General features: G+C 34.6%; 1 protein-coding gene across 1 annotated transcript in view; it reads left to right on the top strand.

Moving 5' to 3' along the window:
- The first annotated feature begins 7,912 nt into the window (after nt 1-7,912).
- LOC135075694 (putative inorganic phosphate cotransporter) overlaps nt 7,913-16,193 on the top strand; it is a 76,303-nt gene continuing 68,022 nt past the window's right edge. The window contains exon 1 of the mRNA XM_063970146.1: nt 7,913-8,227. Within this exon, the coding sequence (XP_063826216.1) occupies nt 8,152-8,227 (76 nt within the window). The 5' untranslated portion in view covers nt 7,913-8,151. The remainder of the gene's footprint in view (nt 8,228-16,193) is intronic.

Genomic DNA, 16,193 nt, shown 5'->3' with positions numbered 1-16,193 from the left:
GGATTCGCTTATCCTTGTTCGTCCCAGCCATTCCTTAACTGCGGTTGCTGAACCTCTTCCTGGCACTCTCCTGAACGACTCTGTGTTACCTAATGTGGCTGCCCCTCTTCCTTGTACCCTTCTGTACGATTGTATTGCTTAGCCGTATGTGCCTAAAATGTGAGTGGTTTCGTCAATGCAATTTGGAAGGCAGTAACTTGATTGAGACAGTAGCATACTGTGACCTGTGAGAGTAGAGAGACAAAAGGCTGAGTTTCACCACCTAACTTTAACGGTGACTTTAGCGTTAACCGGTGTTTTTTGTATGGCGTTTGACAGATTTTTAACGTTTGTTAAAGTTAGATGGTGCAACCCAGCCTTAGTTTGGGCTACCAAGTGTAGATAGACGTTGGTTAATAGAAGTTTTTAGTGAACTTTACAAACTGTCAAAGCTTATGATTAATTACCTACAGCCTACAATATAACAGAATTATGACATCACTACGAAGCGTGGACTGTAGATTCGAGAATGATCATTTATGTAGTTAGTAAAACCACAAGGTAAAACTAAGTGTATCTTATTAGTTTAGTAGGTATTTTTCTTTAAGAAAATCATTTTGGTTCCGTAAAGTCATTGATTTTTTCCGGGGATTGATTGAAACAGAGCTTAAAGTTCAGGTTATTGATGTATTTTATTAGTGAGGCTTCGAAATGTTGATGGTATACCGTATACCTATAAAGTATACTACATATTTTTTATACCTATTGTGTGTAGGCACTTTAATCGTTCGTAGATCTTATTTTAGTTTGATAACCGATTATATTATCAAGTTTCAACCACTTAGCTTAGCTTATAGGTTTTCCCTGAAACACTTGAAAGTAAGTGCAAGTCTTTAGTTAGATTAACGAATGACTGTATTGATTATTATAAATGTTTAAAATACTCCATTTCGGCAGTAGGGTAATTGTCCATTTTGGGAATTAGATTGATCCTAGAAACCAAAATGACACCGAAACTGATCACCACCACAGATTAGAGAGTATGTCTAAAGATCACCACACCAGCGCTTGACTGGCATCGGAAAAAAACCCTAGACAAAACGCACTTTTTGATCGAATCGAAAATCGAATCCGTCAAAACTCCATACAAAAAAGGGGCTTTTCGACCACTTTTCGACTGGTTTGCGATTATAATTTGCACTTTGTCTAGACCCACTGTAAACGCAAAGTAAAAAACTTTAGAGCATTAAAATTAGTCAAAGGTAAAAAACTTTGACTCAAATTAGATGTAAAAAAGGTTTAATGTTTGTTTGGGAGGTTCAAAGCCGTCACAAAACACGCTAAAAGTAAAAAGTCATCACTACGTCAAATGATTACGAGCGCAATGTGGAATAAAATTAAATTAATAAACAGTTTACCGACAATCTCTTGCGATTTTGAGCAACCAGCTTCATGCACGAGAGTGGAGAGAAGCTTAGCTATCGACAAGGCACTTCGGTAGAGACTGTGGAAAGCGATACAGACTCAAATAACAAATGTAAGTATAATGCATTTTACGATTATTATAATAACTGCACCAATTTATAGAATGTATGTACCTATAATATATTTACACACACAGTCTCACGTCCCGATGGTCGTGATAAGTCCCACGCTAAAGCTAGGTGTGTTATGTCGATGCATCGTGACCATACGTCCCGCTGTCCCCCGCAAGAGCAAAAACGTCCCGCTTTAGCTTTAAGAATGCATCTATCGTTTTTAAAAACCGTTGGTTCGAATTATTCCAGCACATTCGTACCAACACTCTTGATGTAACAAACTTTTCCATACTTAATCGAGTACGTTATGTGTCTGCCAGGAAGTAACGCACCAGTCGAAAGAGTTTTTTCTCAAATGAACAAAATGTGGACGAGTGATAAAACCCAGCTAAGTGTAGCAGTAATGAAAGCTATGTTGATTACGAAAATAAATAAATAAATCATGCAGGGAGTTCCATAGTTATCTACAAATAAGATACGATATTCTAAAACAAATTTGTTCCGCCGACAAATACAAAAATACGACTTAGAAGTCACCCCACTACTTAACTGTTTTGTGTTAAGTGCTTTGATTTGTGCTATTCAATCTTCTATAAACTTGTAAAACTCCCAATACTTTGTTTTCTACACTAATATTATAAAGAGGAAAACTTTGTTTGTTTGGTTGTAATGAATAGGCTCAAAAACTACTGGACCGTTTTTAAAAATTCTTTCACCATTCGAAAGCTACATTATCCACGAGTAACATTAGGCTAAATTTTATTTTGGAAAAAAATAGGGTTCCGTAAAATATGTAGATAATGTAGTCCACGCGCGCGAAGCCGCGGGCGGAAAGCTAGTATTTTATAATTCCGCAGGTTTTTTTTTAGAACTATTTCTCAGTTGTCCCGCTCTGGCACAGAAAATTAATGGTCACGTTATAACACACTTAAATGAATCTATGCTTGAATATATTCAGGCGTGAAACTGTCTGAAATCAATATTTAGAGCAATCACTGGCTTGCACCTTGTTATGGTTCAGGAGCCAGGAATCCTAGGAGTCTCCACTCCTGAGGATTGTGGGGTATAAGGAGCCTTTCTTTCACCTGCATAATCTGGTACTGCTGAAAATCGATCAATGCTGCTGTATATTAATGTATGAGATTTTGCATAATGGCTCAATGTAGTCTCAACCTAAGCGTTATCTACTTTCAGTCGTCTGACAATGTTTTTGACGAATGCTATGAAGTTTCTAGTAGGTTCAGATTTGTTACGTAGGTATTCCTGAAAGTTATAGGGTTGAATCCTGAAGTTCGCACCTATTCATATTTTATGTGCATATGTCAAGAATCGTACAAGATGAGATATAGGTTCGTTAAGGCATTTTAATAACATGTGGTAATAATAAAATAAGTACATAAGTACCTACGTCATGAGAGTTACATTACAATGCTTCATGAATATCACGGTAATTAGGTCAGGATAGGCATTGAACATTTTATCATACTTTGTAATGACGTAGATCTGAGTACCAATACAAACAATAGCATTATAAATTGCATAATTACGCTTACAGAAAAGATGGTAAAATTATATGCAATAGAAAGCAATCTGTACACAGTAATAATCGCGGAATGACTTGGATTATGGTATCTTTATAGCTCCCTACAGCCTTTCAACGACTTAATCTGCCTTCAGCCGATGATCGTTCGCGGGATTTACAGCCACATTAAACTATAAAATTGTAATTATTTTTCTACGAAGCTCAGTAATTAAGTACAAGAAAGAAAGCTACTTATGTAAAACTAATTTGAAAGGGACTTCAAACCTCGATAAACCTGCCTTAGATATGATCTGTATTTTTATTGATTCGAATGTTTATAGTTCGTACTTAGCTCATTTAATGTACATATGATAGTATACTTGTAACAATAATTAATATGAAATAAATTGAATAAGTTTGCTTGATAAGGTGAGTAAGTGCTGTCATTATTTTCGTGTTGATAAGAGATAATGCTCTCAAGATAATCCTAGAGTAGAGTTATAGATAACTACATGTCTTAAAAATGGAGAAGTTATAACGTCTGTACATCATGTACATGCAAAGTCATGAAAACGTCACTCAAATATTATGAGTAACTAAACCAAGATAAATTAAGCCTACGATTGGTCTAAACTTTGAACGCATGTTATTACTGGGTCGTGAAAAAGTGCTTTTTAAAAGCCTACTTACTTGCAATTATAAGATGAGTTTTTTGAGTTTCTTACTGCTTTTGTTGACAACTTATAGGAATTTTGTTATCGTTATAGGTACCTAAATTAAATTTGAAGCCTCTATGTTAAAACTAAATTTTTTTTCGATCAAGAATCTAATTTCCGGGGTACATAACATTTACCGATTTGGATATTTATTATAATACTATGCTAAGTGGAAGCTTAGTGAAGCAAAATGTATCATCATGATGATGCAGCATCATGGTGATAATACGTGATTGGCTGACACCAAAAAGCACAAAAAGTCCGTGAGCCCGCACATTCCTCAATTGTCTACGTCATGTTTTGACGTCATCAAGTTCAGAAAAGTTTTAACGAGGATTATCGCATCTGAAATTTGCCGGAAGTTTCAGAAAATCCTTCACATCCGGTCATCATCATCATCATCAAATTTCAGCCATAGGACGTCCACTGCTGAACATAGGCCTCCCCCAATGCTTTCCATGTTGATCGATTGGTAGATGACTGAAAGCTAGTCAATAAAATAAGACAAACGATGTATGTATCTTATTTTATTGACAGATTAGAAATTATTTCATTGTTGCTAAGTTGAGACGTGTCGCGCAATGCGGAACTTTTCAATCAGATGAAAGAATGCACACCTTCCTCCTCGGTTACTGGTCGTTATAGTAGAGACAGGGAAGTCCCTAGATTGATACAATGAAATAAATAAAATAAATAAATATAAATAAAAGTCTATCATCACCTCTATTTTATGTGGGTAGACATTCTACATTGTATAGTTTGTAGTAACTATGAAATTAGAATTACCGACATAAATTCCTGAAAGCAGACGAGTACCTAAGTAGTACTTATTCTTCAGTAATCATTACAAAATCTATCATCATAATTTCAGCCATAGGACGTCCACTGCTGAACATAGGCCTCCAACAATGATTTCCATAATGACCGGTTGGTAGCGGCCTGCATCCAGCGCCTTCCTGCTTGCTACTGTTATTGGACCGACGACAAAATCTATAATTTGTCAAAATTAAAATTAGCATCTAGTTAGTCACTATTTATTTATATTCATGAATAGAACGGTAGTACTAATTACACTATTCGAACAAGTAACAAGATTCGGAATAACATTTATAAGTATGGCATCTTTTATGTATGTAGTTTGTAGAAGTCGCTTTGTAACTATGTATGTATATGGTCTGATGTGCATGTCTGTACAATGGGGATTTTCTATAGTTGTTCATTCGTTCCTCCACGTTTGTATCCGTAAACATTTCAAAGCGAGTGAAAAGGACGTCGTCCGCAGACAACAAAGCGAACCTGTCAAGTGGGTGCGTGTCCCAAATTTGGTCGTCCGTCATACGACGCGCCATAATGTAGTGAGGTACAGTGGGCTTCCTACCTAATGGCCTTCCGAAACCCTAACTTTTCTAAATCTGCACTTTACGAAAACCTAAGTTTTTAAAAATCTAATATTCCTGTAGCAACTTTAGGAAAAAATCAAAATGGTATTTTTGTTGAAATTGACTTTTAAGTAATACGGAATTTGAAAAATGCCTGGTCACTGGCCCAAAATCCACTGGCATAAAAGAAAGTCAATCAGGAATTGGGATACTAAGTATAGAAGTATAGTATAGGGCCTAATAAAACGGATAGATACGTTCCAAAAAATCAGCTGGTGGAAGCTTTAATTTAAACGGGCAGTAACTAGTATTTTTTTAAAGAATGACACTTTTTATTAATTAAATTAATATGAATGTATTGTGAGAGAGCCTACTGACACACCTTCAATGTGACCACACGTGAACCCAACGGGTTTGGCATACTTAATGAGACACGGCTGCAATGTAATTACCATTTTTGATGCACTATTTTACTCAGTAAAGTAATTTTGAAGAAAACACCCTATCTAAAGACGGAGATAATAAATTCCGTGCCTTATCCTATTTTTTTTAAAGTTACCAAAGTTGAACATGAATTTTCGGATTTCCGTATGAATCACATTTTAAGTAGGTACGTGAAAATGTTCCTACATACTTTTTAACATTGTAATGAGCGCCTCCTACCTAATTAACGTATCGTTAAATTAGTCATCAACTGTTTAAATTACTTATTTAGGTAGTTTATATAAGAGAGGTTCATCAAGGGTTTATGCTGGTAGCTGAAATGTTTTTCTTTTAGATATTATTGTTTTCAGTGGCATAATGACAATATGTTACTGGTGTATTTTGTAAAACAGTGGAGTTCATGGCCAAATGTTCAAAGATGGAAGGACGTTTAGTACTTTTTTTTATTATTTTTTTTGATAACTACTTAGTCCGTTTTCGTATAGGACTCTGTCACTGTAGCTTATGCCACCCTCGCTATGAGTGAAAGATATGGATTAAGACGGATTTGGTTTTCTTGATCTACAATTTATTGTAAGAATATCAGGATTTTAGAGTCAACTGTAAGAGTTGATAAGAGCAGCCAGAACCAGAACGTGTTCGTAAAGTTAATAAGCTCTTGGTAAACGGAGAAAAGTAATAAAATAAATAGGTAGTTATAGCATTGGTACAACTTCAGGCTACACGTACATTTAGGTATCTATAAAAAATTATTAGGTTGGAAAACCCATTTTCGCCCACTGTTGTATAATGTCCCTGAAAGTGAAAACCTTGATCGACATAGAACGTAACGTAAACGTTTACGATCAATTTCAGATAGGTAAGTAGGTGTTGCCTACGCATACAGCATGCGTATTCTTTTGAATAAAATAAAAAATATTTTATCGTATTGATTAGATATTGAAGTCTGAAGTCGAATGCTACTTAAGTGTCCATTGTTATCTATCTCGAGATAAATCCCATAAATCATCATAGGCGAACTGCACACCTTGATGTCGTAAAAGTACCTACTTAATGGAATGAAAAAATATTTTCTTTACTTTTGTAAACTTTACAATAAAAATTTTAAAAAATGTTCTTGTGAAAATGTTCTCATGAAAAGAAATATTTGAAAAATTCATGCAGGGAAAGTCGCGAGCAATTAAGCAAGTTATTAAATGAAAAGTATTGAGTTGATACATTTTAATTTCCTTACACTTGCATTGCATCTGAAACATTAACCGAAAAAAAAAGTTAAAGTAAATTTTCACTTTCCTCGTAAACATTGAGTAAAAAATCTATAAACTACCTATTAAGTAATCTTGCTTATTACCGTATTTTTCAAATACAAAATATCTTTATTGTGAAATATGTTTCAGTTTAACAAAGTAGTTTCGAAAATGAAAGAAAGCGAATTTCATTCATCTTTCTTATAATTTTGTTTACTTTCTTTTATTATGACCTTTTAATTGTAATTTACTAGCTTATAAAATCAAATTACATTACACTGAAAAATGAAGTAAGGCGCATGCGTTAATGTTTAGGAGTTAGTTAGGAAGCCATACGACTTATACAGAGTAATTTATACCAAAGGAAGGCAATTTTCCCTTATCGAAGAATGGAGAGAATAATTATGACAAAAACAATAGTTTCTTTGCCAAAAAAATTTATGTTTTAAATCAGTTTGATTCCCTTGAACTTCAACAACAAAACGAATTGAGATATTTAAAAAAAACTTTGTAAAACTGCCTTTGATATATTCATATTTTTAATGTTGTTTATTGAAAATTCTGCATTATTTCCTCTTTTACGTATAGCTGATCACAATGTCAATTAACTAAATGTGTACACGTTAGTGACATGTGCCATGTGTTTCATATTTCCAAATTAAGTATCTATGTAGGGTACCTAGCTACCATTATAAATAAATTACTTTCAATCTTTAAAGTCATTAAGTAATTAACGCTGAACGTTGGAGCGATTTCACTTGCTCTCAATCAGTACTTAGATTCGGTAACAAGTAATATGCCATTGTCAATTTTACTTATCACAATCTGTGAAAACATGCTAACTATTCGGGCCGTTACCACGGGAACTAGTGATTATGCCCGCGTAAATGTGTTTTATAGAAATAATGGTCGTGTTGAATAAAATTGAGAGCGTAACGAATTTCATTTTCATATGCAGTGCGTTACGTCTTGCGCAGTCGAGTGCAAGAATGCGCTAAGAACGATAATGTCGCCTGCAGGTGATAAACCGTAGTAGGGCCCGCTCCGTACATACGGCAGCGGCGACCGCGCGCGGCTAGCGCAGTTAAAAACAAGCCTGGCGCATTGTACCGTGACAGTCGGCAGAACCTTCGCGGGAGGAACACATGCCCTACCTGTCGCCGCGAGCATGACGTTTTGACGCGCACCCGCGGTCTAATGTTCCTTCCGATCAAAAACATAGGCCAGAAATAAAAAAAACAAACCAAGTGTTCGCATTTCGGGAAAAAGTGGTTCGCGCGCTTTTGACATTTCTTTTTTTTAAAACAACAAACTGTTGCAGTGAAAATGGGTCTCAAGCCCGACGATGACAAACGGCCAAGCAAACTGGCCATCATGGATGAGGATGTGTCGGACATACCACGTGAGTATTTTTGTTTTCTCCGCTAAGAATAATGAGTATTTATAAACAATTGCCTAGTGTAATTAAACACGATCATTGATACGCTATAGGATGAGAATAGTTTTATTTAATCACTCTCTTTATGATTGTTTAATAAACCTCATTCATTATTTTAAACCAGAGTTTAAGGGTAGTTCTAAATTCATTTGACAAAGTAAACATTTTGAATATTTTCCATACCAACAATAGCTGTAAAGTAAAAGTGATAAATGGTAAATGTAAAGTGAAAAGTAATAAATAGCTAAATACTCATACAGTAGAGTTAAAATGGACAGTTATAACACCGCATTAATCCTCATTAGTTACTACAAGCACAGAACTCGTTAAAATAACCACATTCTCTTTACGACCTAGGCATTTATGCTCACTTTCTTTTTCTTTTCGCATAATTTTACCGTGTGTTAGGGTAGGTAGTGTTCAAATTGTTTATGGAAGAAAACTTCAGTTGTTTACTTTTCTTCTTTCAGTATTTTTTATTACTGTCTGACTGCATCGCAGTCTCGTAGGTATTTAATTAAAAGGTTATTAACCTTTATAATAGTATTTTAAATGCACGATAATATTCACGTCCATTTCAAAACCACATTTAGGTTAGTTTTTTTATGATACAAACAATATTAGTTTTACTTTTAAAGGTTTTAGTATTATTAAAAAAAGTTGAAAAGAAATAATTCTTTGATTTTTAGATTCGGTAGCGTAGTAACAACCACCAATTCATTTAAGGATTTTTCTCATTGAAGTAATTAATAAAATTAGCAGCGAGCTAAATTAACGTGATAAAGGAAAATCTTTATTTTCTATTGTGTACAGTCAGCGTCAAGTAGTTTGTGACACCCAAAGTATCCAATAAGTTCGCAACTCGTCTTTGTTATAATTGGAATAAGGTTGTGTTATCAACTTTTTGACCACTTTGGGGGTGATTTGACACTGACTGTACGCGAATGTTGACATCCATATTTAATTTTATGCACTTGTTTACATGATGACTCTGTATGGCTAATATACCTAATCGACATCAGACACAATTACTTACATGAGTAGCAAGAAAGCTGTAGCTTAGTAAATAGATACCTATAAATACCTATTTTGTTCATTTGATAAAATTACAACGTGAATTTTAAAATAACGCATCATAAGCTGAGTTGCATCACTTTAACTTTAACCGTAACTTTAGCCGGTGTTTTTGTATGGAATTTGACACGAGTTCTGACGTTTGTTACTAAGATGGTGCAAACCAGCCTTAGTTACATAAGGTAATCGAATTTAAGTCTAGATCTTTCGTTTTTTTCTATTGCGTGTATTATGATATAATGATGACTTGTCAAAAAACCCATGAGCTGAAAACTAGGCAGCATGGTCCTTGACCTTAGCGTAGCTAGTGGCTAGCAAGCCTTTATTCAGATATTTTTTTCAGAGATAGACCCCTTGCAATATTTTTATAAATACTTCTTACACTCAGATAAACTGTGTTTAGGTATTAGGGGCAAATCAAGTTAAAGCATAGTGCTATATTCGTGTAGGGTTACCTTATTACCTACTAAAATGTCGAAAATCTAAAAAAGTCCCAAAAACCAGTTTTGCACAGTTTTTTGTTTAGTGTCAAGAAAGATCACAATGGCCAACGATATACTTAATGAATGTGTTTTGCATTTTAATGGCCTCTTTATTAAATTTAAATGCATAATTTAAAAAGTGTGTTGTTTCCAAATTGAGATATGAATTTTTAATAGGTATTAATGATTTTTTGTAAAAAAATGTAGACAAAATGTGAGTAAAATAAATATGATACATAATTATGTTTTATAAATAAAAAAAAATCCTCCGAAAAACCAAGCAACCTTTTGTAGTAGGAAATGTAATTATGTAATTCTATATCTAAGCAACAATCGACATTAAATACGTTATAGTTAATATGATGTTATTGCTTTTTTTACATACAACTTGTTTAAATACAACTTGTCAACTTTTATAATTGGAAAAGCTACGATAAGTTATGAATAAATTATACTTTATATTCAACTAAAAACATGTCAATATCTTGCTTATTAAGTAGAACCTAGATAATGAACATGCATTAAAAGAATGAACTTCAGTTTTATGTTAATAAGGATTGAAAATAAAAATATTGCGTTTAGATACCTACATAAGGTATTGTTGATTACACAAAGATTTGAAGTATCTCTCTGCAATTAAGGCTCATGGAAATATAATTTTATTCAAACATAATGAATAAAGTCATTCTGAGTCTAAGGAAATGTTTGCGCAGGCGCGAGGCGATTAAAAAAACAACCTTACAGGTTACAGCTCCGCACTATCAGTCAATGTTATTCTAGATAAATTGCGAACGAGTACTGTAATATTAAGTTCTGGTACATACTTCTTACTTAAATTACTGCCTTTTTGTATGAACAATTTTCAGGAGTGACCATAGGATTTTTGGAATAGATTTTTTTCAGGAGTAAGCAAAAATATACATATTATATTAAATCCATACTACGAGAGTTTAAACCTGATTATCTTTTAATTATATCAGCATCATAAGGTCTTAATGAGGATTTATTTTACTGACATCGGTATTTGGATTAGAAGATGAGCTGACAGTGTCAGCACTTTTACACTAAAAGCACTGTCGCTTAATACACGAGCACTTTTAACATTATGTTCTTGACAATTTCGTTATGAAGATTAAATATTAAAGCCACATAATTTCATCCTCATTCCTAAAATTTTGTATATGTAGGTATGTAAAACTAGTCTTCTTTTTTCTAGAAATTATAGACCGTTCGGTAATGATGCATTACCTAGTTATTTTTGAACTAAATAGCAGTTGGAAAACCTTGTATTTTTTGCCAATATTTATTAGTTATTATTTGTGTTGGGGGCTGCCCCTTGTATTTCACAATCAATCAGTGATTAGTAATTACCTCATACTCATATCAAGCAGCAATCCTTTTTATAATTTAGTAGATGTTATCGTTCCATACAATATGTATCACTTGTTGCATTATTTCGTTAATCAGTATTAAGAAATACACTACAGCTTATTTATGTGGCAATAGTATTTCAATACTGTCGGCGGAATTTCAATTAATTTCACACAATTGTCATTTGAGACGAATAATATTATTATATCCTTACCGTGCGACTTCGAAGAATGGTAAACAACCATTTGTTTTTTCAATAAATCTCCGAACTATTCAAAATAAACATATTATTATCTCGGTCGTAAGTGGTCGGTACGAAAATATTTATAAATCAAAGTATTTTTTTGCAAAGATGCTTACGAGTATTTTAATTCATCAATTGCATTTAGAACAAATTCATGAAGTCATTGCACCATGCCTTATTTTTTACTGCAACCTTATCCTTTCAAGAGATAAGTTGTTGAAACAAAGGTTCTTTGTCCAGGTGCCATTGCTCCATGTGTGGAGATACGTTTTTCTTACTTTTATGCGATGTTTTAAACGCGGTTGTTTTATCAGAGTAAACATGTTGCTGTATTACAATTAAAAGTCGAATTAACGATGAGATTCTTGCAAATACAAAAATGATGTCATTGTTTCATATTTTTGAAAACTTTTAAATACTTATGTGTTTGCATGCGATAAGTTACAATAGGAAGAAAAAGAATGGTGAGGCTTCAAGTTCAGCTTCCACTTCAAGTGGATGGAACCTTTTTTTTTCCGGGGAAAAAATGCATTGTATCGCATACCTACCCTGCGGGGACAGAGTAGGTTATGACAAACCCACATTGTAGGGCTCACCAAGTCAGAAGGACAAAGGCATACCCACTAAAAAGACCCCGGTGCTCCGTTATTCGCCTAAAGTGGGCAGGAACTGTGGGATTCTGGACAAAGCCTTCACTACCACACAGTCCCTTCCGGCAAGTGGATTGGATTGGAACCTACGTCAACGCGGTGCGGTTACGGCGCCCAAGCAAAGTAAACATTGCTCATTTGCGCAATGAAAACAAATAAATCCTTTTATTATCGATAAAATGTGTTTATTATTAGTTACATAAAAGTTGACCCTACGCCAAGGTCAAGCAGAATGTTTTGCTGCGCGTGCGCTCTACTTACGAAACTCCATTACCTGCGAGTATTCGATGTATCGTTTGACAATCGACTCGATAACGCGTTGCGAAAGATCTCTTGTGTGTGATATTTGATTATTTTCAAGTGAAAAATGCATGTCAAGGATCGCTTGGGCTGGATCTGAGTTAGTAGAAAGCTGAATATCTTCGTGCCACGCACGTACGCTATTATTCGATGTAGGTCTAAGTTCAAAGAGTTCATGTACGAATAAATTAGGTTCTCAAATTATACATTGGACAGATTTATTGTTCAGGGTATAATTATGGTAACGGTGTAACAAATCTGTACAAATCTTAGGTACTTTTATGGACAATGAAGTTTGTAAATGCATACCTGTTAGTCTCCATCTTGTCTTATTTCTACCCATGCATCTTACTTTCATTTCTTCTAAAGGCTTATTGTAATGTAAGTTTCAATGGTGAAGTGAGGTTTAGGTATAACTTAAGTAATGTTGTTTTACAACTTGAAGACTGACACTCCTGTGCAACTAATGAGTACCTAAATGATTTTTAGGTTTCTAAGGTTATGCGTAAACAAGGTGTTTCCCCGCGGAAATGTTCAATTTGGAACTTCTACTTGATGATACATAAGCTGGGTGTTTGTTAAGGAAAATAGGGGATCGAACAATTAAACTAATAAGCAAATTATGACCTAATTACAAATCAGTCGCTTGAAACAAACGAAGTAACTAAACATTCATCTAATGAGTAATCAGCCTTTTCCTCTTTCACTCTTGTACACAAACGTCTCTAAATCACGAACACTAATTAATTTGTAGGTAAGTACCTACTATTTTTGTGTTTCAGCAAATTTCGGTTAGTTTTGATTCTTACTTTCATACCAATCCAAACAATAGAAAAGGGTTAAAAGCCAAAGTTAAAATACACTAAAATAACTAACTATAATATAAAAACTGTCGTAATGTAAATAGTTGTCGTAGTGTAAATGTGCGAAAGAATAACACGAGCTAATTCCACCAGCCCCCTTCCATCACCTGACGCAGGTTAGCGTACCATTCCTATATTGTTGACGTTCCACCAGCTCGCACTAAGCGTTTCGATGACCCTTTGCAAACAGCTAGGGACTAGAATTCGTTGCCTGCTGCTGTCTATCAAGAAGACTATAATCCGGGCCTTTTCAAGGCGAGAGTGAATAGACACCTACAGGGCAGATATGTACCTACCATCATAGACTGCATCCCACTTAACACCAGGTGCGATTGTGGTCAAATACCTGTCTTGTTATGCATAAAAAAAAGTTTTATATACAGTCACATTGTTACGGGAAGTGCCAGCCTCTGAGACTTAAGATGCATTATAAACCGTGGAATTGGATGTGTTTTCTTCCAAGATAGCATCAGCCCAAGCAAGGTCTAAGCAGGATTGCGCTGAAGTTGAAATCCTTCGTACTTAAGCGTCGTTGTGCAAATTGTATTTTTTTCCTTAAGTGCATGGGTGCACGAACGAATGATGCTAAATGGAATATTTTTCCGAATAATTCAAAAAGTACTTTGAAAAACATAGTCTGTCTGGTCTTACGAATTTTTGCTCGCAATAACCTAGAATTAAATATTTTCATATTACTCTAACTACCATAACTAAGAGTTACTTATGTGAAGTTACTCTGTTATCTCGCTTAGTTACAAAGTACGAGTAATTCGTACCTGATTGATCATCTACGGTCTGATTTGTAATTAACTAATTGCGTTCTCAATGTCATTGCTTTGTGATGGCCACTAAGCCCGATAATTCGCGACCGTAAGCACGTACGAGTGCGGATGCTGGTACAAAACTCGCTAAGGACAAAAAAACAGTTCAACCTGAAAAATCTGACCTGTACCTACTATTTTTTTACACAATGTAATTCATTCTAGCTCTGTTCTCTTCTTCCTTTCAACATGTCTTTACAGGGCTTTCTTTTCCCATCAACTATTGTACATTATGTTCATAATAACTTGATCCATAATAAATTGAAACTATCTCTCTAATTTTGGTAAGTCCTCGAGTTCCAAACGAAGAAGACGATGCAGTAGCTTTAATCAAGACTTGTTTTTTCTTTAAATAAACATAATTATGAATAAAAGATCTAAACCGCGACTCATGAAGAGGATCACGAAGAGAATGCAAATGTTAGTTACATGGAATTATTCACAGCTGTAACGAAACAAAGCCCTTGACACCGGCAAATTGCATCAGAAACGCATGCGCACCTCAGCCGATACTTAAAAATGCAGGTTTAATTGCCATGAAATCGAGATACAATGTCTACTAAGATGTTGTCTTGGACTCGTTGATAAGAGCAACATAATAAAGCAATGTCGCATTAAAATAAAAGGTGCTAACTGCTAGTTTCATGCATTTTCCAGTCGAAAAAAAAAGGCTGGATGCATCGTCATTCTGTAAGTAGGCCTACTCGCATAACAGTGATCTAAGAATTGGAGTATGGACCAATATAAGTTACGACTGGTTTGATTTACAGATAATGTGACCGTAGTTTGGACTGAATATTGCAGATTTGGATCTAAGAAATACCTAACACAGAAAATCGAGGTATTATAATCAGAACAGTCAGTCGTTCGTGTAGCAAGCACTGTACTTTCTAAACTCTGATGTCCATCAATAAGTTTTGGCAAATTTTCACTGCTGATTCCAAGTATACAGAAAAGCTAATAATTTTACAAATGGTCCTACCTACTTAAATGAAATGCGTAAAGTATCTAACTGAAAAAACAATCATAGCAAGAATGCGATGTGGTTACTTGCTTTACTGTCTGTCAGCAGTCGGAGGTCTATAATTAATCACTTATTGCAGAAAACGACAGTGAATCGTTATCCTTGTGTAATGAATCCAATAAAACAGTATTTACAGCTAACCTTGGCCTTCACTCATTTAATAAAAGGTTGGCAGTGTCCGTCTGTTTCTTCAATTTTGTACACAGGACAGTTTTATGGAAAATTTTATAATCATGACAACACTGTTATGTGGGTCAACTCAAAAGTGGACCACTTGATTTGTCTGTGACCTACAAAATGTCAAATTATTGTATTGTTTTCCGATAGTTTACTTACACAGGTAATGCTATTTGTTTGGAGGTGGCCGTGTTGTTCCTAGTTACCGGTTGTAAGCACAGATGTATTATGTGGGTAATAGGATTTGAAAAATAAAAAATAGGTACATAGATTTAACCAATGTATCCCAGGAAATAGATCCCATTAAATGTTCACAATTCACATAAACTGATGCGTTTATGTAAAAACATCGAAAACCGTAGATATTTTGACCCAAAACATATTGAAATTAATCAGTTGACGGTCGCATATGGATTAGGAATTTAAGATTGATTAAACAACCCGGCATTAAATTACTTAATCATTTCGCATTGAATTATTTAGGTATACCAACTGCTTAATCATGAAGTAACCGTATTTGGCGATTGCTGCGATTGTTTCACCACAATATCTTTATCTCGGTGTTGCTTTTCGTTAATCCCATAAAAGCGTATGATGCAACCGCAAAGGTGTCAAGTATAATCGCAAGTGATTGGACTTTGGTTCCATTGCTTTTATTCGCATGCAAAAATATGGGCCGATTATGATCCATAACGGCTATGTCGTAAGAACCATAACAATTAAATCCGTCTAGTCTGCGAAGATGGAAGTAGTTGATATGTGCTCTAATAAAAGATCCGTTTTGAAAGGAAGTAGAACGAGATGAATTGGTTTAATAAAAAGTTTATCTAGTGCATATGATTCGAATTACATTTGTTAACTTAGCGTCATATCATTACCCAATAGCGTAGGTATAAAAGTGTCATTACCTTATAGAGCTTCTGC

The sequence above is a fragment of the Ostrinia nubilalis genome, chromosome 10 (assembly GCF_963855985.1).
Source record: "Ostrinia nubilalis chromosome 10, ilOstNubi1.1, whole genome shotgun sequence".
NCBI lineage: Eukaryota > Metazoa > Arthropoda > Insecta > Lepidoptera > Crambidae > Ostrinia > Ostrinia nubilalis.
Note: the sequence above shows the minus strand (reverse complement) of the source record. Positions and strands in the feature narration are given on the sequence as shown.